General features: G+C 38.2%; 1 protein-coding gene across 1 annotated transcript in view; it reads left to right on the top strand.

Moving 5' to 3' along the window:
• The first annotated feature begins 204 nt into the window (after positions 1–204).
• The window catches only part of INPP4A (inositol polyphosphate-4-phosphatase type I A), a 48,530-nt gene continuing 27,022 nt past the window's right edge, over positions 205–21,712 (top strand). The window contains exons 1-15 of the mRNA XM_029085334.1: positions 205–263; positions 2,525–2,743; positions 3,574–3,618; positions 5,095–5,213; positions 5,329–5,445; positions 6,500–6,579; positions 9,198–9,309; positions 10,313–10,403; positions 11,078–11,225; positions 13,878–14,008; positions 14,364–14,468; positions 15,282–15,390; positions 17,142–17,159; positions 19,746–19,929; positions 21,304–21,522. Of these exons, the coding sequence (XP_028941167.1) occupies positions 2,638–2,743; positions 3,574–3,618; positions 5,095–5,213; positions 5,329–5,445; positions 6,500–6,579; positions 9,198–9,309; positions 10,313–10,403; positions 11,078–11,225; positions 13,878–14,008; positions 14,364–14,468; positions 15,282–15,390; positions 17,142–17,159; positions 19,746–19,929; positions 21,304–21,522 (1,584 nt within the window). The 5' untranslated portion in view covers positions 205–263; positions 2,525–2,637. The remainder of the gene's footprint in view (positions 264–2,524; positions 2,744–3,573; positions 3,619–5,094; positions 5,214–5,328; positions 5,446–6,499; positions 6,580–9,197; positions 9,310–10,312; positions 10,404–11,077; positions 11,226–13,877; positions 14,009–14,363; positions 14,469–15,281; positions 15,391–17,141; positions 17,160–19,745; positions 19,930–21,303; positions 21,523–21,712) is intronic.

Below are 21,712 nucleotides of genomic sequence, written 5' to 3'. Positions count from 1 at the left end.
CCAGGCTATTGCTATGACTAGTGCTGGGTGAGGTCTGGCAGAGGATCATAGTCTTTTTTTATTTTCAATAAACTTTAATGTGAGAGCTAGTAATCACAAGTTAAATTTACAGTTAATCTGAGAATGGTACCTACCCATTGTTTGTATTTATGCTGCCTAAAAAGATTGATTATTTATGCTTATTATTTTGTTAATTTTTCAGATGTGGACTTAACTGATGTTATGATATGCAAAATCCCTCCACATGAGGAAAAGAGCCCTCTGTAAGTATGATCAGTGTAAATAAATTAAAAATGTATCATTTTGAGATAAATTAATATTGCAATTTAATTGAATAGTTGAGAACTTAGAGAGCCTTGGAAAATTATTATGCTCAGTAATATTTAAATAGAAATAGTTTCAAAACTAAGAAAGTACCTGACCCTATTTTAACTTCTCAAGGATTGACCCGTTTTAAGGATGTCTGCATCTACTGAGATTTTAGCTGAAAAACAACTAGACTCTTTAACCTAACTGTACCTATGTGAACATGTTAGTTATTCTCCAATAAGTTATTTGCAGGATTTTGGGAAAGGGACTATGGCATCCTGCCTAAATCTCTGCAAGCACATTCTGTAGGTGTTCCGTTTCATTAGGCAGTTAGGTTTAATGGACTTACAAACCATTAAATGTCACATTACATAAAGAACAAACCAAGGAAAACCTATTGCTGAAAGAAGAGGAAAAAAATTAGTAGAATAGAAAGACTTGGAAGCTGTCAAAGAATTTTGATGGAAGTTTTATTTGACCAAATCTTAGGACATTCAGTAAGTACTATTTGAGAAAGACTGGTGATTCACTAGCCACTTAACCACTTGTACAAAACCAACTGGACACAGTCCTGAGCAATTTGCTCTAGGTGACCCTGCTGGGGAGTTGGATTAGATGATCCCTTACAACCTCCAACTATTCTGTATGAATTGGAAAACTGCCTGCTTTAATTTTTGGCTGTCATAAACTGTATCTATAAGCAGAGTGTTGTTTTGTATGCTGTCAGTGAGTTTCAAAGCTTTTGGGGATGGGATGTTCAGAGCTCTCAATTTCTGCTTCTTCCACTCAAGAATTTACTTTTTTCCTATTTGGAATTGGTTTATGACATATAAACCTGAGCTGAATCACTGAGGCAAATTAATAGTTCTGGGCAGCAATAGACTGACCCATCTGGTGTACACAGCCCAAATTCTTTCCTCCCTACAATGAGCTCCCCATTTAAAATCTCATTCCTAAAATCATGTAGATGGCCAGGGTTGTATTCAATTCAGTTATCTTAGATGCTTAACTTGCATCTGAATTTTAGATGTCCAGTGAACCAGTGCTAGTTAAGAAGATACTTGACTTCCCTGTGGAGAGAGGGAAATTCTTTTGAAATCCTCCAGAGGGAGATGCTGACTAGTTAAATTTAGAGTCAAGTTAGACAGGTTGAATGTTCCTTTGGAGGACTTCAGAAAGTTTTAAAATGCCTATTTAAAACACAAGTAAAAGCTAGGTGTTTTATTTAATTAGAATGCATCTTGCCCATTGTTAGGTCCCTCAACCTGAGAGGAATTAGTCAGTGAAACTATCACCCTGTATTACTACCTTCCAGGTTTTTCAGATTCTACTCCTAATCTCACTTCCTAAGTGAATGGAGTTTGTCATAGTAGTATGAAACAAATACAAAAAATCCATAACTGCAGTGCTAACATGGCTGACAGAAGGAACATTCAAATTTATCAGCCAAACCAAAAGCACCACATTTGACAACGTAACCAGGTTTTCTGTAGATTCTGTACTTCTTTCCTAGCATAACATTTCACTTTATAGGCATTGTGAGGGGAAGAACAACTGTTGTGGATGTCTGTAGACCAATAAAGCGTAGGGTGAAGGAAGAGCACAGATGCCATGTGCCACCTCAGCAGGCACTCCCTTTTGCTTTTTCTTTCCATCTCCATCCCAGAATTCCAGCGTTGCTCTGGCCCAGTAGGTTTTATTTATAGTTTTCAATATTCCTTTCTCATGGCAGTAGAGCCTGGAATGACACAGTGTGCTGACACTGACAACATTTCCTGCCCTTTTGTTCTGCGTTCTGCCTACCCATTGTCCCTTTGTCCTTCTCCCTTGTCCTACCTCTTCCAACAAAGGCCCCATCTGACAAATTTACTTATGCTCTCTGGAGATAATGAAAACCAGGAAACTTCATTAAGGATGGTTTAATAACTTAGACAAAGGAGAAGAGCAGCTGGCCTGTTAACGAGTCTCTCTCAACCCCCATTCTCTGACAGAAAAGCCTTTCTTGCATGTGGTACAGTCTTCAACAATTTGCAGTAAAACACTTGAGATGTGAGGTTCATACAAATTGAGTTACTGTGCACTGGATCTGCCTTGAGCATTTTATTTTAATGACCTGAGGCAATCTCGTGTCAGGAGGTTTGCTGCTGTTAAAAAGAGCAGTAGCTGATAGTGGCCTAAAATTTTGTTCTATGTTTTTGCTCTCTTTGTTGCTTAGCATGGTAACATTAGAGGAATAGCAATTGGAGACAACCTGCTGCGCTCTGCTACTTTGTAAAACAAACATCAGTAAAGCCAAGCAGCAAGAAAAGAAGGGTTCTTCATGACAAAATGACAGCAAGAGAACACAGTCCCCGCCATGGTGCAAAATCCCGCACCATGCAACGGGCCTCCACCATTGATGTCACCTCTGACATGCTAGGCCTTTCTCTAGCAGGTAGGTACCTTCGTGTCAGCTACTGCTCTGTTACTCCTTTCAGAATCTGCCTTGTACTAACATTGGTTTTTTCTTTTAATTGCTAGAGGATTTAGATGTGTCTGGTTATCTGCAGAGAATGAGTTAAAGGAATTATACTTAAAAAGTAAAAAATCTTAAACCTATCGTTTTTAAAATAAACAAAACATTAAAACTGGAGAGGGAAGAAAAAAGATTAAACTAGATGTTGTGCAGTTATATTTATCAGCCGAAAATAAGCAACAAGGGGAGAAAATAACAAAAGAATGTCAAGGTCTAGGGAGAGTCTTGGCAACCTCCTTGTTTGACATTGTATAAAATTTTCAAGAGAGTTCAGGGAACTGAGAATTATCTCCCTCATCTTTTATGGTGAGTAAATTAGGATTGCAACCCCCAGAGGCTTTCTCTGATTAGTGAGAGAGACAGGGACTTTCAAACTTCTCCCTGTTTACTGATCACAGAGGAGCCGTATCTAATTTAATAATTTGGAGTTAATAGTGGCTCAGACACTAAGTGGTGTTAATCCTGTTGTTTTCTACTGAGATTGGGCATTTTTTATTCCCATATTCCATATAATCTTGCATAGTTTTACATATTTTAACATGTTTTATAAAATGAGATCATCTCAGGTTTTTAAAATAATTTTTAGATACCAAAGATTAGCTAATAAATGTCTTAAATACCAGTCATGGCTCATAGAATTTTTTTTTCTATAAAATTTAATTTCTTTCTCTGTATGACTGCAACTTCAGGAATGGATTCGCATGACATCAATGTTTGATTAATCTTGTGTTAATTTTTCTGATTTACAGGAAACATTCAGGATCCAGATGAGCCGATTTTAGAGTTCAGTTTAGGTAGGCTTAGTGATTTTTATGTTAATTTTGATGATACATGCTATTGAGTATGTGCGCAATTTCTAAATTTTTGATTTTGAAGTTCCTTTCATATAGTAAGGATTGAAACTTTACTTTTTTATATGGAGATGTGGTACAGTTTTCTTGCTGCCTGTATGGTATCTTTTGATTAGCAGCCAGCAGTTTGATTGATGTTTTTAAAAGTCTGTTTAAAATGTCTGTCTCTATAAAATTTTAAGTGTTTACTATATGAATGTCGTTTTAAAATGTTTATTTTGTTTATGTGAATATACAGTGAAACTGTCTTCAGTCTCAGTATATCAGCAGTTTCGTTCTTCAAGCAAACTGAAGATTTGCTGGAAACACCATTTTAGGACAGAGTATTTTCTAAGAGTTACCAACTATCACACATACCTTCTTTCCTGTGATCTTTGCTGTCAAGTGATAATGTGAAATGGAAGTGACCTAATTTCTGGGATGGTTAAATTTGGACAAGAAGCTTGTGACTACACTTGAAGAATAACTGAAAAATATTCTCTTCATGAGAATTCAGTCCACATTTTCAACTGCAGCATGGTTTTCTTGCTTAATAGTGGACTAATGTGTGGAAAGTTATACTCTTTACAGTATGTTTGAAATGAAGAATTAGAAAATTTTCTCAGATGTATGTAATTGTGTTATGAATAACGATCTTAAGAACTCCTTAGAGCGGAATAAGGTACTTTAAATATTTTCAGATAAATTAAAAATGTCTAGAACTGCAAAGCTGTTTAGTGTACATTTGAACATTTTGCTTGCCCAGGTAAATTTCAGAATTCACTTTCTGCATCTAGCTGAATTAGAGTTGGACCACACTGTAGTTACCTGTATTTAGCGAGATAGAATTTGGCTCTGAAGTTTAATGTAATTGTGTAGAGTCTGTCACTGAAATTTCTGGTATTTGATTTCCTACTTACCATAGTCCCTTCCCAGCAGTTAAACTCACAATAACATTTTAGAGGAAATAAATTACTGTCCTTTTACAATTACAAGCTAGGTCTCCTTGTAGTAGTGCTGCTTGATCAACGTTCAAACACTTCTATTGGTTCTTCATGGCAAAATGCCGTTTGGTAATGGGCTTAATGGAGCGTGACTTCCAAATCAAACCAGCCATGCTCATGAGATTCCCAGAGGAAGAGCTATGCACGTGCACTGGTCTAATGAGCTGTGCCAGGGGGGTGGATAGGCAGGTGTTAGAAGAGAACAAGAATTACAGCTCTACAACTTGGAGCCAGGCTGATCTGATTGCATGTTTACTGTTTCCATGCACAAAGGGGAGTGATGTCTGCCTTTATAGTGTGGCGGTAGAATGAACATTAGGCCCTTCATGTCTTTATTGCTCAGTGTGTATTACATGCTTTTTTAAAAATGTAGAATCTTACAGCAATATGAAAAAGATCCTGAATCTAAATTTATTTATCTATTGCATACCTAAAGCCTGCAGTGAGCTGCTAACTCCATCGCTAGATCGAAAACCAAATAGTTTTGTAGCAGTGAGTGTAACTACACCTCCTCAGGCGTTCTGGACGAAGCATGCACAGACAGAAATTATTGAGGTAAGTGGTGAGGTACTTCTGGATTAGATTTAAAAGTGACACTAACATAAGAAGCATTTCTTCCTAACAAATATCACTTTGCATTAATTTTTACCTTTTTTGTTTATGACTACAGGGAACAAGTAATCCTATCTTTCTAAGCAGCATTGCCTTTTTCCAAGACTCTCTTATCAATCAAATGACACAAATCAAACTCTCCGTGTATGACGTCAAAGATAGATCTCAGGGAACAGTAAGTTTTCTTTATTCTATTGCCTCCTAAGTCATTGTGGAGCAAGGAAATGAGAGGCAAGGATATAAAACTAATAACTTCTGTGGAAGAAAGCGAAGGGGTAGCAGCATTGATCCTAGAGAAAGCAAGATGGTTAGGGGAAGGAAGGACAAATGCTGTGAGATGGACTTGGCAGAGTGGGGAGCATTGCTAGTTTTCTCAAATAAGGCTTGTCTACAGCAAGTTTGGGAATCACTGATTTAAATTAAGATGTCCTGTCGCTTAGTCTCTTACGTTGGGGACCTCTTCACTGAACTAGATAATGAATGGGATCCAGCGCCCCTAACTGAGGCCTCTAATCTATGGCAAAATGTTGAGCCTGTTGGGCCCATAATGAAACAGTCCTTTTGAACACATCTGCTGAATTCCAGAAATTGCCTTGTCCTGATTCCGTAGTGATTTTGTTCAGGGGTAAGATTTGTTTCCCTACTGAAAAAACTTCTAAGTGCCAGCCCTCCCATGTAGCTAGTTGGATCTGTGTGCCATTTATTCTTGGACTGTTGCCCAGAATACTGTTTCAAGCTCCACTTGTCTGCTTTTCCATGACTTCCTCAGGGGCAGCAGGGCTGTCCCTCTCTGTACAGTGGTTCATGGGGAGGCTCTGGGGAAAAAGGAATACCTCTGGAGGAGGTAAGTTCTTCAGGAGGAGCCAGGTTTGGGTCAGGGAGGGACTATAAAGTGTTGACCTAGTCAGCCAGAGCCCCATTTAGTCATTGGCTTTCAATGTTCCTGTATTGCTGGGTCTAAGCTTGTATATATTGAGGTGCCTCCACTCAAATCATAGAGAAAGAAAAATGCTTACTGTCCTCCAGTAAAAAAAAAAAAGTATTTTTGATAAATTACCAAATTCATGAAATTTTAAAGAATTTTAATTAGTTGTGTATGGACATATATAATTATATTTTTGTTCTCAGACTTTTGTGCATAATTGTATTTTGGGCTTTAGTGCTGTGGACAAAGCCTTTGTTCATTGTAAAGATAAATAATTAAAATTCTGGTACTTATCTTCTTTCAGATGTATTTGTTGGGTTCTGGGACATTCACTGTAAAAGAACTTCTTCAGGAGAAGAATCACAGGTTGCACTTAACACTAAGGTTTGTAATATTCTCTGTTTAGGAATTAATTCATAATTCTTGAAAGCATGCTTAGGATGTGATGAAAACCTTTTGTTTGGTTGGGCTTTTTTAGTTTCAGGCCGCTATTAAGGAAAAACTATTTTATATTGCATGAGAGTTAAAACTTGTAGAACAAAACCTTTCAACTTGCTAAATGATGTTAGACCTTGTCTCTAGTTCTACAAGTCAAGAAAGTATTGTCAAGACAAATTTCATTTTTGTGCATTTTGTCCTGTCACCTCAGTGTATATGTCTGTGGAGAGTGGCAAAATAGAGTATTTTTAACTGTGCTGAGGAATGAAGAGTCTGTGATGGAGAACGAAATCCATTGGAACAGAGGTTTATCTTAGCTGTTTGGAATACCTTGGCTCAGATAAATCTAGTCTCTATTTACTATTTCAACCTCTGCCCGTTGCTAAATTGTGTATTTGTTGCTAAATAGTGTGTTTATCAATATAATGCACTAGGAATAGGAGAAATCACATTACAGCAACATTGATTGATGTAATTTTCTAGTTTAATTCATATTGGAAACTTTCGTGGAAGGAACGTGACTCAGGAGGGAATGAAAAAGAGGATGTGAGTCTAATACCAGTCCTTAGGGTAGTATCATGGGAATCAAACCACAGTCTTGAAAGCCAGTGTGGGACAAAGTTAAGTAGAGGGTTGAGGAAGAATGAAGAAAGCAAAGTGAGTTTAAGAAAAGAGAGATCTGATGTGTAAATACACATATTAGTAGTATGCATTGCAAGTAGCCCAGGCATCTCTGTCACAGAAGGCAAAGGGAAGTCAGTTGAAAGGGAGAAGCATAAAAAGAAAGACTGAGGAAAGTAGTGTTGATAGTATTGGTTTAATCAGCATTAGAAACAATAACTATGATAAACTTGCAGAAATTTCTTAGTCTAGACACAACTAACAAAACATGGGTAAAACTTTTCATGCTAAGAGAAGAGATGGGTAAGGTTTTCAGCTTTTCCACAGTGTGTTGTAAAATAAAAATTGACATGATTTAACAGAGGGCAGCAGGTGAGGGAAATGTCAGAAAAGGCACCAGAAGTATGACAATGATGGTGGGTGAAATAGTCTAATTTATCATAGGTGTGAAGATGAGGGTGTTTTGAGGGAGATGAAAAAGAGGAGGAATGTGATGACAGGAGTTTCATGGTTGTGTGTTAGACATGGTTATTCTATTGGGTTTATTCTTTCACGACTAAGTTGAAAATGGACTTTATTAAACTCTCTTGATTTGATATCAAGTGCATTCTGATTCTCAGTGTGTGAATACATGCGTGTCATCTCATTGTCACGTTACTTCTCAGATGTGTAAGCTGGATGCTGGGCAATGTCTATAAACTTGCTGCATGATTTGGATACCTAAGCCTTTTATTGTAGTGATCTTGTGTGCTTATTTCTTCTGCCCCCCCAGTATTGTCTGTTCCAGAGACTCATTTTTTTTTTCTTTTTCTCTTAGTTGTCCCAGCATATTTTTACATGTAAACAACAATCTTAAAATGACATTTAGAATCTATCTTAAAATAGTAACATAAAGTCTCTGCCAAAATTACTGTATGTCATGAGTGAGACATAATAAGTTACAGTTGTGGTAGATCTGCATACTGGTGTGTGTATTTGAAAAACAGCAGATGAGAGCTTTTACCCCACTAGATTCTGTGTTACTCACTCCCACCTCAGTCATGTTTTCATAGGATCTCAGCTTCCATCCCCAGCAGAGAGATGGCTGCTGGTCTGGGACCGTGGGTGGAAAGTTGTGTCAGTTTGTGCTGTGCAGCTCTTCAGCTGTTAGTGATCTGTCTCAGCTGTTAATGGCCAGGTCTCTGGGGATCTCTGGCATTTGTTTCCACACAAGTCCCTGGTCTCCAGGATCTTCCTCCAGCTCAGGGATCTTTCCTCCATTGAGAATCTTCACCTTCTTCTTCTCTATACCACTTCTTTTCAGGATCCTTCTTTTTAGCATCAGCTTTTCTTTCTGGAATGTCAGGCCCCCAGTTTTTCCAATCTAAATAGTCTTATCTGCGGAAGTGCAAGATGTGATCAGCCTTCTAACTTGTAGCCTTGACTGACTTCTCTAATAAGTGGAAGATTTGGGATGTGCTACTACTCTTTAGTCCACATTTTATTAACAAAATTTACCAGTTGGAATTGTACCAGTTGCAGCTAGCAAGTAGCAGGCTCCTGATTGAGAGTTAAAACGCTTCACACATTCACACGCACAGGCACACACACACCTGCACATACATCCAATTATCCACTCCCTGTTAATGTTCACAATTTAAACTGCTTTTGCCTACAAAAGGCTAATTGTAAAATCTGAACTCTTTCTGGTTTTACAGAAGTGTTGAAACACGTGCATGATTTTAGGTTGCCTTCAGTTATGAGGTCTGTACAGTATCTCTGCAGAATGAGGGGAGGATTTTCCTGTTGGAATAATGCATTAGAAAAATATGTAAAATGAAGTTGAAAAACTTCCTATTTAAAATGTTCATTAAGTTTGAAGATTAATAGCCTTTTATAAGTGTTCCCTTGTTGATAAACAGGTCCACCTCCAAAAAAATCTCAACGCAGAGTGTTTGTTGCAGGTCGGCTGAAAGTGACCGTGTAGGTAACATTACAGTTATTGGATGGCAAATGGAGGAAAAAACTGACCAAAGGCCTCCAGTGACAAGGTCACCGGATACAATTAATGGAAGGGTGAGTATGAGTATTGTATCAGCTTCAGAAAGATGCAGATTTATTGGTAGTATTGAAATAAGTTGAGTTCTGCTGTCAACTTCCCTGTTCATTTTGGTATTTAATAGTGCTCTACAGTTCTAGTAGTAGTGCTAGTAATAGTGCTCTGCTGTAAAAAGCAGCCTAATGGTGATGAAGCAGTTTTGTATTTTGCAGAGTTCTTGGTGCTAATGTTTGGGGTTAAACATCTTGGGGAAAATTTTAGTTTATGGTGATTAAGCTTTAGCTTCAAGTGCTCATGCCTTACATCAGAATAGGCTTGTAGTGCTGTATGTTGGTATGTTGATAACCAGTTTCACAAAGGTGTGGTGTTGCACACCTGTGAATTGGCATCAAGCAAAGCTTTGATGGGGATGCTCAGGGAATTTCCAGAATTTTCCCAGGCAACTTTTTAAAAAGAAATACCTTAAAAGATTTTAATAAAACAGGTTACTTGAATACTGGATTATTATTAATTTTTTGTGATCCCACAATATTTGTCTGAGAGCAGATATTTATAGTGCTTCATCAACCTAGACATATGTCTAATTCTGGAAACCTTGTGTTCTGGTGATAATTGCACTTATCTCTGTGTATCACAGTCACAATGTGGATTAGCATCACTTTGTATCCGTCCAGACCTGTAGCTGCTACATATTTGTGCAGTACCTTTAAGGACTCTCGAGCTGTGCTAACATAAAGTAGTTGAAGGGCTGGATTAAAATTTTTACAGCATTTTGAACTGTTCAGTAGGAGTAAGTAGGAAGGCCTAGATTGAAGGATTTAAGTGGATTTATTTTTTCTGCTTACAGTATTTGTTGTCCACAGTAAACATACTTGAAGTATTTATTTTAACCATGCATTGTATTGAATATTGTTTTCAAGTCTGTGTGGAAGGGGCACCATTGCATGTTGCCCTGGCACTGAGGTTTTATTCTTTACTAATTGTTGTTGGGTTTGTTGTTTGTTATTTTTTTTTGTTTAGACTGTGTTGCCAGTTGATGAAAGCTTAACAGAATCTTTAGGAATCAGATCCAAATATGCTTCATTACGGAAAGATGCACTACTGAAATCTGGTAAGCTGCTGTGGCCTGTAACAAGTAAGCTTTAGGCATCAGTAAAAACTAATCTCTTGCTGTCTGCCTGTAGCTCCAGGGCGTTTAAGCAAATGTTCCATTTGAATAGGAACAAGCAGATGATTGAGCAGCCTTTTGAGGGTCATACAAGAATAAATTATTTTATCATCTGCATATTTTATTTTATCATCTGTATAGTAAAAACAGCAGAAGCAAACTTTTGTCATTAAGTTGGCTGTAGTATAAAATTTCCCATGGAATTTGCTAGTCTGTTCCAAAGCAGTCATTTTGGGGTGATGAGAGGAACAACGGAAAGCAGTGGCTTTAAAAAAAATTTATTGAAGAAAGATTAGTTCTCCAGCAAATGATTGCATGAGAGGAAAATGTACCGGACATAAGACAAAAAAAAAAGTAGTTCAAAACTTGAATATGTATTTTATTTCCTTATCAGTGTTTTAAATCATTTGGAGACTTTTTCTGCAAACAGTGGAAGAATGGTCATTGCAGAATGAGCATACTTGGAAAAGCTAGATTGATGCCTGGTTGAACCAGATCTTTGCAGCAGTGTGTTACAGCACATCAGCGAATCAAAGCCATTTACTTTTTAAAAAGAGAGACTTTGTACACTTTTAACTCAAACCCTATGCTTAAATGACATTACTTTAATTCTTTAGTGTTTGGTGGTGCCATATGCCGAATGTATCGCTTCCCAACCACTGATGGAAACCACTTGAGAATCTTGGAGCAGATGGCTGAGAGCGTCCTGTCGCTGCACATCCCTCGGCAATTTGTGAAGCTTCTTCTAGAAGAAGATGCAGCAAGGTGGGTTCAGACCGGCTCACATGTGCGGTAATACAGCAGTGACATGGCTGTTAGTTGAGTTACCAAGGAATGTATCTGTGTTTAGTGCACAGAGGCACTGAAGAAAAAATAGTAAAAACGGCAACTTGCTGACGGTGCAGTTACAGTGAGTAACATTTGATGTCAGAGTTTGGGCTTGGGTGTATGGAAACGTGAACATACAGAGGTTATGATGTGAAAGAATTTTTGGCATAGTAAACACTCAGGATCATACTGCAGTTATCTGCACCTAGGTGTTATCTGTTCCTCTCACAAAAGTATTGATTAGGCCACAGAATGTATTATTCCATACTCATGTGACTGTATTAGGACCAGCACATTAGAATACATTATCTTTATCTATATATAATCATTTATATACTTCAGTACACTTGTTTTTTTTACACATAGTTTAGTTTTACTATAAAGAGAAAAAAATAAGTTTAATTAAAAATAGAACTTATGTCAATGTTTTATACATGGCAGGAAGTCTGGATAAATAAGACAGCATAAATGAAAGAGTAATAATTGCAGGTGGTGAGAATTTTGAGAAAGAAACAGAGACAACATGGAAACCAGCTGAGGAGGAATGAGTAGTTAGAGTAGCAGACAGACAAGAAAAATCAGAATCACTCTGAAGGCAAGCTTGGAAAAAGTCAGTTGACTTCTGTGCTATAAAAGCAAGGCAAAGAGAGATGACAAGAGCACTGACTCCTCTGAGTTAAGAGGTGGCTTTGAGAGTCAGAAGAGTAGTTTTGAATGGAAAACAAACAGAATAAAGGCAAGTAAAATGACACACTGTTGGACAGTAATGACTTTTTCTTAGTTTAGGAGGTGGGAGGAAGAAGGAAATCAGTTAAGCATTTTGTAGGTTTATTCTGAATTTGCTTCTTTTTGAAGCAATTAACTCTCTTCCAGGCAACGTACCCGTTTATGACTTTTACTTCCCTACATAGTTGTCCTGCTACAAGCTTGATGGAGGGGGCTTGGGATATGCCATGACACATTTAAACATGGGTTATTCATTGTATTTCATTTCTTTGGTTCTCTACATCTTTCCTCACAGTATGTTTAAAATCACCTATTCATTATGAGGTACAGCCATAGTATTGTAAAGACCTGGCAGGCTTACCCATAAGGTGCCATCTGTGATGAATGTAGTTTAAGGACTTGAAGAGGAGAATTAAAGGTGAATGGAGAAAAAAGGATGTGTCTTCCTGTAAGACTGTGGGCAGTGAAGTTTCTTAAGGTGTTAGCCATGAAATATGACTGCTCAGAGGCTCTTGCTAAAATCATATAGAGATTTGTGGGAACTGTGCTGAACAGGTGGAAGATAAATTGAGACTGATCAAGGTTAACATTGGAACTTGCAGGGTGTTCTCAAAGCAAGTTTCACAGGACAGGAGCTGATGACCTGTGCTCAAATGCATGGCTAGTTTTGAGCAGGGAGTTTGACAAGGCAGTTTTAGTAGCATCTTGTGCAGAAGCAGTTTACAAGATGAATCTGGAAGTGTCTTTTTCCAAGTCACTGATAAATATAGTTTACGCTATTGCCTATTGGCAAATCAATCTGATGTTTTTCTTGGAAATTTGCTTCCTTTTGATAATATCATAAATACTGTGGAGCGGGAATTGTTCTGTGAAATGCTGTCTTAAATTATATACAGACAGTTGATTAAAGCTATGGGTTAGGGATATCAAGAGAACTACAAAATGAGCTGCTGGATCTTTTTGAAAGATGATTGTTCTACGTTTTTTAGGGTAATGTGCTGTTGAATTGTGTCTATGTTGACTTGTTTACTTTTCCCCTTCTTTCTTTATTCCAAGTAATATCTTAATCCAAGAAGACAGTAATATAAGCTTGACATGAAATACACTGAGTATTTTCTCAGCAGTGCTGTTGAGGAACAGTATGTAATGCTAGATTGCCCTGTGTGACTGAAAACCTAGCAGTCAGGGTGCAAGGGGAAAGCCAGGGGTTTTTCTGTTCATACATAGGGGTATCCAGTCATCCTTTATTCCAGTGCAACTTGAGTGCCTAAAATCCTGAATCTCAGATGAAGGGTTTGTTGGCTCATCTTTTGTCTCTCCAAACCCTTATTAATGCTTATGCTTCTTAGACCTTCCCTGCCTGGCCTTGAAAACTGTTGTGTAGATACCTGGCCAGGGCAGATACTCCTTGCACCTAATGTCAGATAGGTGCTAATCTCCCACCTAACCTCTGTCACTGTTCTGATTTAATTTGAGAGCCACAAAAGTTCAGTGGAGTGGCCTAAAAATGTCCTCATTGTCCTAAGTCACCTGACACGATGACAGTGCCCATCATTTGCAAATCATCACACAGTTTGAGAGCTCCTTCAGAAAGGTGTGGAGCTTTGGTTTTCACTAACACCTGAGGCTCCTGGGGGGAGCATGGTGTATTCTATCTGTGAAGAACCTATATACCTTGGGGTAGAGCTTGACAGCCGTGCTTTGGGATGCATGTTTGGAAGCATCCCCAGTCTGGTGAGTAGGTTAGACCAGAGTGATTTGAGGATGTGTCAGTTGAGGATGGTGCTACACTGATACAGTGTGAACAATAGAACTAAACCCCTTTTTTTTTTTTTTTCCCCTTTTTTTTTCCTTTTTCACTAGGGTTTGTGAACTAGAAGAACTGGGAGAACTGTCTCCTTGTTGGGAAAGCCTTCGTCGACAAATAGTTACTCAGTACCAAACAATTATTTTAACTTATCAGGAAAATCTAACTGACCTGCACCAGTATAAAGGTGATTGCTTTTTCATAATAATGTGTTACTTCTCAACCGTGATTGTTAGTGCTTCTCTGAAATTGGGAACACAGAATATTTTAGTTTGATGAGTAAAAAGTACTGGGTTTAGAGTCCTTATCTTTATTAACATTTATTGTGAGTTTGCTAATGATCTGGGAATATGTCTGCTTTATTCATTCTCTTTACCCTGAAAGTAGAGAACAATAATGAACAGTAGCAGAAAGATATATCTTTTTTTTTTTTTTTTTACTGTGCTTTACTTTCAGCATTTAGCAAATGACGAATGAAACTCCTTGAATATTTTAGCAGAAGCAGAGGGTTTTTATGCTTACTTTTCTCCTGTATTTCTCAGGTCCCTCATTTAAAGCGAGTAGCTTGAAAGCTGATAAAAAATTGGAATTTGTTCCTACAAATTTACATATACAGAGAATGAGAGTCCAGGATGATGGAGGATCAGGTATTTGTTTCTTTTTCTCTTTCTTCACCTTATTCTGTTACTTTTCTCTCATTTTTTTTATTTCCATCCTCAACCATATAGCTAAGTTTCTACAAAGTACTGCTCTGTAGTACTAGTGCTACTTGGCATTTTTGAAGCACCTTCTGTCCTCGGATTCCAAATCTCTTTGCAAAAGAGGTGTAAGTATAATTATCGCTATTCTACAGGTGACAAAAATAGGTTCTGGAGTTAACTGTACCCTAGGTGACACAAGTCAGCGTTTGGATTAGGGAATATATTGGATTAAGCTGCTGCGTCCATTCCAGTCGTTTTGGATTGTAGCAGAATAGCAAAGGTTCTGTCTGTTGTTTGTTGTTAAGCTTGTGCACTTTTTCTCTGGAACCATTGTGTATAGTTATGCAAAATCACACCAGTTTGTTCCCATCAAGCTTGTTTCTTCACAAATAACCTAGCTTTTCTCTTCTTTTAACAGTAATTCCCACTAACCATGGACACACACTTTTCCCATGTATCCATGTGGGGGATTCCAGTAATGGCAGGTTTAGTGTAAAGACCAATGTTCAAGGCTTCTTTTTGACTGTTAGTCTTCTAGATTAAAAAACAGGGGACCTGCATTCAAGTATGGTTCTTTCACCTCAAAAGTACTTGATGGATTTCCAGGGCCTCTAAAACAATTCAGTTTTCCCTGTCCTTCAAAACACTGGCACAAAGTTTTACAAAAATTACTTTCAGAGTAGTTTTTGAATTTCCACAATTGTTTATCCACATTAAAGATGACAAGCTTTGATTTGTAAGTCCTTTTTTCCATCTCAGATCAGAACTACGATATAGTCACCATAGGAGCACCAGCAGCTCATTGTCAAGGCTTTAAATCAGGTGGCTTGCGGAAAAAGCTGCATAAATTTGAAGAGGCAAAGAAACAGTAAGTAGAAATGTTGTTGTCAGCTGTTACTATGCCTTTTCCTCCTGGTCTATGCTCAGTGATTTGGAAAATCATTCCATTTTCTGTTTTTGTTGCACTTCATTCAATAGTTCTACTATACGATGTGAAGATTATTCCATATTTTTTTTCCAAAGAAGGAGAGGGAAAACAGTTTCCCTTCTATATTATCATATTTGTTTGTTTACTTGTGAGGCCTTTCTAATAGTCTTTTTAGTGAAATATTTAATTTTCCTGAATACTTATTGGTTCATTTAGTTTAGCTATTTTAGATGTTGGGTTTGGGTTCTGCCTGATTGTGGATTAGAAAATTTGTCTGTAGAACCTCCTCAGCTGCACTATATCATGCTTTCAGCCCATTATTTTCAGAAGACTTTCACTACTCTCATAGCTTGAAGGTCCTGTTGCTGAACAATCTTTAATACATAACAGCTGTGCCTGATAGGCAAATTCCTTGTTGACAACTTGGGTTTAGTTCTGGGACTATTGCTGGAGCCTTTACTGTACTGCTTTAGGGTTTATGCGTAGGTTATGCTTCTTGGTCTGGTCTTACTCTGCTCTACAGGCAGGGTATTTGACCTCCACAGGCCTGTCTTCAGGGATTGTCTAGTGACATCTCTGGAAGTCCAATCATATGTACTTGAGGAAGGGGCAGAAACTGGGAAGGTCACATATGCTAAAGGGAGAGACCTGCGTGGCACCCACTCCAGCTCCCAAGGAAGCAATAATGCTGTCTGAGTTTGCATTACGTTTGCTGTAGTGTGAGGAGTTTAAGCAACAATGAGAGCAGGAGGATAAGGAGTCATTGTAGCCAGGGAAAAGGGCACCTTGTAATGCCCTTCTAAAGAAAGGATTTGTAGGATTTGGAGCTGATGGAAGGAGAGAGTGGCACGGGAACCAGGCTCTGCCAACTTCAGAATTAGTTTTGGCAATGGAGAAGTGAATAGCAGCATCCTGTGAACATCAGTCAGATACGTACTGATAAAAAGATTGGTGCAAAAATATGCCTGGTGTAATTATTCCTGACTTAGAGAGTGCACTAGGATGGGACTAGAGGAAACTAAATCTGGAAACACTGGTGTGCTAGGCTTACCATTCCTGTTCTTTTGATACTACCATTGCTTTCTGAAATAACCTCTTTCTGTCAGTTTAGCTACCAAAGTGGGCCTCACTTCTGCAACATCTAAGTTTCTGTGTCTTTTGGTTTGGGTTTGTGTTTTTTTGTTGTTTTGGTTTGGTTTGGTTTTTTGATTTTATTTTTTTCTATTTTGTTTTATTTCCTCCTCACCCAATAATTAATCTGATCAGAGACCTTAATTTCTATCCAGCACTTTTCCTCTAAGCTTTACAGAACTGCTCTTTCTGGGTCCGTGAAAACTGCAGGTTCAACATTTGAAGATTAACTGTCCTTTCAAGTACTTCTATGTTATCACAAAAGCCAGTATAGTAGAACTGAGATCCATCTCCTCAGTTTCATTGTTATGCAGATATTGTTCAGTTCTTCCTCCTTTCATTGGCAAAACTGTGCTTGGTACATCCACAGCATTCTCCCAGAACAACATGTGGGCATCTGGCAATCTGTGGTTTTTGCTTACAAGTTTAATTGTTATGTACCTGCCTTGTTAAAAAGATAACTCAAATAAGTTATTTCCCCAAACATCTTTTGTTTTGTTTTCTGCTTTTGGTATTTGCTAACAATCTGCTAATTTTATTTTGGTTTTTTGTTTTTTTAGCAGTTATGAGGAGTGTTGGTGAGTTTTCTGTTTCTGAGAGTTCTGTAGAGAGGGTTTCTGTTCTTTGGGTTGTTTTATTTTTCTTTATTTTCTTTGGCAAAGATCTGGTGTGTTTTAAAGTGTGCAGGGCTTTTTAATGTCATGCATCATGGCAGCTCTAATTGTGCTCTCAATAATCGTAGCTGCTTTGTAGAACATGATGTGTGAATGAATTTCATTTCATCTGCAATGTTTGTTTGTAATGAACAGCTGGCTTCCTGGCTCTCACTGCTCATAAGCAGTTAGAAAGTTGAAGATCAGAACACAAGAATTTTATATCTTTGCCTCTGATATTTCCAATGAAAACTGCCTGGAGAGAGAAACGTTCTGCCAGAGGTGGAAGATAATTAAGATAACTCTACATATTTTTAAACTCTATGGTGATAGATTGGGCATGGTTTATTATTTGTAACCCATGTCATCATTTAAACATTTTCACTTAACTTTTGTTTATTTTTCTTCCTGTTGTGGTGTTCAGTGCTATGCAGAAGAAGCATTGACAGTTCAACAGCACTGAAGTTTTGCTCTAAATTACTCATATTAAAGGTTGAACCCCTAATTTACTGAGAGTTTAAGGCTGTGTTACAGTTTTCTGATATAGTACAAGGAGAGCTGTTCATTTGAAAAAGCAATTGCAGTTTGGAAAGTAAATATATGTGAACTTTACACCATAAATTTTTCCCCCGATCATCCCAGCAAATGTTTGTGATTAAAAATGTAATAATTCTAAATCAGATCTCAATATGCTGCATGGCCTTTCCTGCCAAATACATCTTTATGCATGTTAACCACGGTGTCGCGGAAGGAAATTGCTCAGAGGAATTGTCACTAAGATCACCAGTCAATAGAGAGCACAAATCATGTACAGGGAAAGTTCTAAAGATTAATTTGCTGTATGGCATAGCAGTGCTGGGGAGTGTTTGTTCTCTGCTCCACTCAGGTGGGTGACCAGAGGGACACAAGTAAGGAAACTCTTTCAAGAATCACTTCTGCATTATATCTTTTGCAAGCAAATCCCTTATCTTTTCTTGCCATGGAGCTCAGACAGCTCCTGGGATTAAGCTCCTCCCTTGCTTTAATATTGGTTAAGGGACAAGAACTGGTATTAGTGGCAATGGTTTTAAAGCACGCCCCATGCAACCCTCCTGTCTTACCTCACAGACACGCTGCAGAAATTACCAGCATTGCTCTAGGGGTAGCAGAGGAATTCATGATCCTCTCCCCAGAGATCATGATCTGAGGTAAATGTGCCTGGAAAAGAAACTCCTATCTGTGTAGTCTGTCAGTGTAGCTATGTCCATCAAACAGTGCTGAGATTGGTGCAAAATGGTGTTACTATGCTGAAGCCAATAATGACTGGAAAAAAAGTGTTAAACTACTTTACAGTTGGTGTCACCTCCTTCTTGATGCCTTGCCATGAATGGGCATCATACTTGCCACAGCTGGAGCTGGTGTAAAGGCCTGATCTTTGTATAGGTTTCCTACTGGGAGGAAAAAATCAGTACATTGCCTGGCAAAGGGCGTAGCGGTGGGTTGGTTTCCAGTAATTAACTAAGAGCACAGCTTCAGCTTAAAGTAATTTTCTAAGCTAAAAGGCAGCTTCTGTGAATGGCTTTTTTAAGGTAGGATTAAATCACCCTTTAGAAGCGCTGTTCTCTCTCCAGCAGTTACAGAGGGAGTCCAAGCATCTGTCTTGGACTGGATAAGCAACTTCTGAAGACATCTAAACTTAAAGAACATGAACTATTCTACTCCACCACCAAGTAAGCAGTTTTAGTAGAGCTGCATTATCCCAATATAAAAATAATGTTTTATTGCTCTAGTTTATTTCCCTTACTGTTTGGAAAAGGCCAAAATTTGATACTGCTTTATATTGTTACAGCTGAGTTTATAGTAGTGAGAGTTGTATCATTTCCCTAGTTTAGTACAGTAAGTGTGTGCTAACAGAAGCTACACTAAGGACAGAGACATTGGATTAGCCTGGAGACACACTTTATTTTATATATAACATAAGATTGCTTTTGCTGATGTAACTTGAATCAAGCCCTGCAATAGAGCAAAGGATCTACTACCAGAAGGAATTTTTGTTAATACCGCAGTACATTACGGGTCTGGGTGGCATTTCTGTGTTGGAAGGAGTGCAGATTTTCTTTTCATGGTGCTAGTAGCTGTGTGTAATACAGGTTTGTAAACCAGGCCTCAGGGAAGTGTCTGTGTGGTAAGGAGAGGGAGAATGGGGGAAGCTGTCTCTGCACACTATGGTTCTGTCTCTGATGGCAAAATTTATCACCCACGTTCTCCTCAGCAAAACTGTCTCTCTGGTATATAAGCTCTGCCCACAATCCCTTGGCACAACGGATTAGTAAATCTGCATCTGAAAGCTTTCAGTAAAGGCAGAGAAGGCTCTAGAATCATGTTCCTGCTGTGCAATTGCCCACTGGCCTTTCACTGTTGATTGCTAGCTTAGGTAAATTTTTGTTGTCTGCCATTAATTCCCCAGCATGCCACTGTAATGTGTGTACCTCTAGAGCAGTTTTCCCTCTAAAATCAGTCTGTTTTTTTCAGCACTTCAACAAGTTCCCAGTCTATAATATACATCCCACAGGACATTGTTAGAGCAAAGGAAATCATTGCACAAATCAACACCCTGAAGACGCAAGTCAGTTACTATGCAGAAAGGCTCTCAAGAGCTGCCAAGGATAGATCAGCTAATGGCCTTGAAAGAACACTTGCCATCCTAGCAGACAAGGTAGGAGAATAATACATCTCCACACTGAAACACAGTGTATTTTTTTTCCTCTGTCTCCATCTTCAGTAGGTTTTCTTGAAACATATATTTTACCTTGGTCAGTATTGTATTTTAACATGTAAATTCCTAAAGAAAAAGGAAAATCAGACCAGCCTTTAAAATTTGCTGCTTTTTATTTAAGTTGTCTCCTACTTTTCACACTCTTACCTTCGCTTCCTCTTGAGAGTGTAGTGGAAAGCAATGTCCTCTAGTTCCCTCTGTTCATTCATTATATTCCAGAAGTGTGCATTCTTCACTTTCTTTTATACCCTTTTCCCCATAACCACCTGTTTTTCTTTAATGTTCCTCTGAGTCATCTGTCAAGCAACAGCAACTGGGCAAAAGTTAATGAAACAATTCTGTATTTTTCCACTGGTGAAATAACGAATAATGGTGACACAGCCTTTGCTTGAATTATAGTGATGCTAATCAGTTGTTTCTTGATGGATGTTAACAGAAACCAGACTGGCCTCACAGCTGAACACAATCTTATTTATAGGGACAAAAAACCAAATACAGTTTTACTGACCTCTTCCATCCCTGAAGCAGAGCTGAAGGTTGTAAATGGCAGTAATGGCCAATCAGCTTTCCATGTATTGTCCCAGTGGAGGGGATATGCATCCAACTTGTAGTGTGCAAAAAATAATGTCACCCCATGTAAATGTATTATTTATTATAATATTCATATTCACTCTAAATGAGTACAGTGTGTATAACTGATCTGCGGGATTTTCTACAGCTGGACAATGTGTATATATAACATAATAAGGGCTTGTGTGCTGTCTTCATTTTTAGTAGACAGGCAGGTCAGATACTTTTCTTACTCACATAACTTACAGAAACCCTTTAATACAACACCACTAAATAAGACAGGGAACAAGTTGCATTGGTTAGTGGGTTATATCTTCAGCCCTCCCCTTAAGTCTTGTTGTGATTTCAGACAGGATAGTGGAGGTTAAGCATGGTCTCTCTAGTGTGGCAGCTATTGTGTGGGGTACAAAAATGTCTACACGTTGTTCTAAGCTTTCATCAAATGGAGAGTGAAGTGCAAATAAAAGTGAATTGCACATTTATTAATGAAATTTTCAGCAATTGCAAGTCTAATATAGTAGTACAGACTTTGGAAATGTACCATTTGTGTTTTGGTATCCTATATTGCTTTTTAAGGCCATTGTGTAAAATTTTCTTAAAGGCACTTTAGAGACTCCTAAACAATGTTTCGTTTCTTTTACAGAATACTAGTTCTTCTTCTTTCTTTCTGTGAAAGATTACAGTGTAAATTGTGTACAGAATAATGAAAAGTTGTTACAACGTGGGGCATTTATTGCTTTTTAGACTCGGCAGCTTGTCACAGTCTGTGACTGCAAGCTGTTGGCAAATTCAATACATGGACTGAATGCTGCAAGGCCAGACTATATAGCTTCAAAAGCATCTCCAACCTCTGGAGAAGGGGAGCAAGTGATGCTGAGGAATGATCAAGATACCCTTGTGGCCAGATGGACAGGAAGAAATAGCCGTTCTTCTCTGCAGGTGGATTGGCATGAAGAGGAATGGGTATGTTTGCTTACTGGAGTGATGAACATTTTCTTCTTTTTAGTTTTTGTTTGCTGTGTTCTTTTATTTAAAAGCTATGTAACTGCTCACCAGATATGCATAGGATGACCGCTTTGGAGGTATTGGTCAACTAGCAAAGGTGCTCTCTCCACCCTATGCTGGGCATTGGGATACAAACAGGCCTTAATAA

This window comes from Antrostomus carolinensis, unplaced genomic scaffold, assembly GCF_000700745.2.
Source record: "Antrostomus carolinensis isolate BGI_N321 unplaced genomic scaffold, ASM70074v2 scaffold27196, whole genome shotgun sequence".
Lineage (NCBI taxonomy): Eukaryota > Metazoa > Chordata > Aves > Caprimulgiformes > Caprimulgidae > Antrostomus > Antrostomus carolinensis.
Note: the sequence above shows the minus strand (reverse complement) of the source record. Positions and strands in the feature narration are given on the sequence as shown.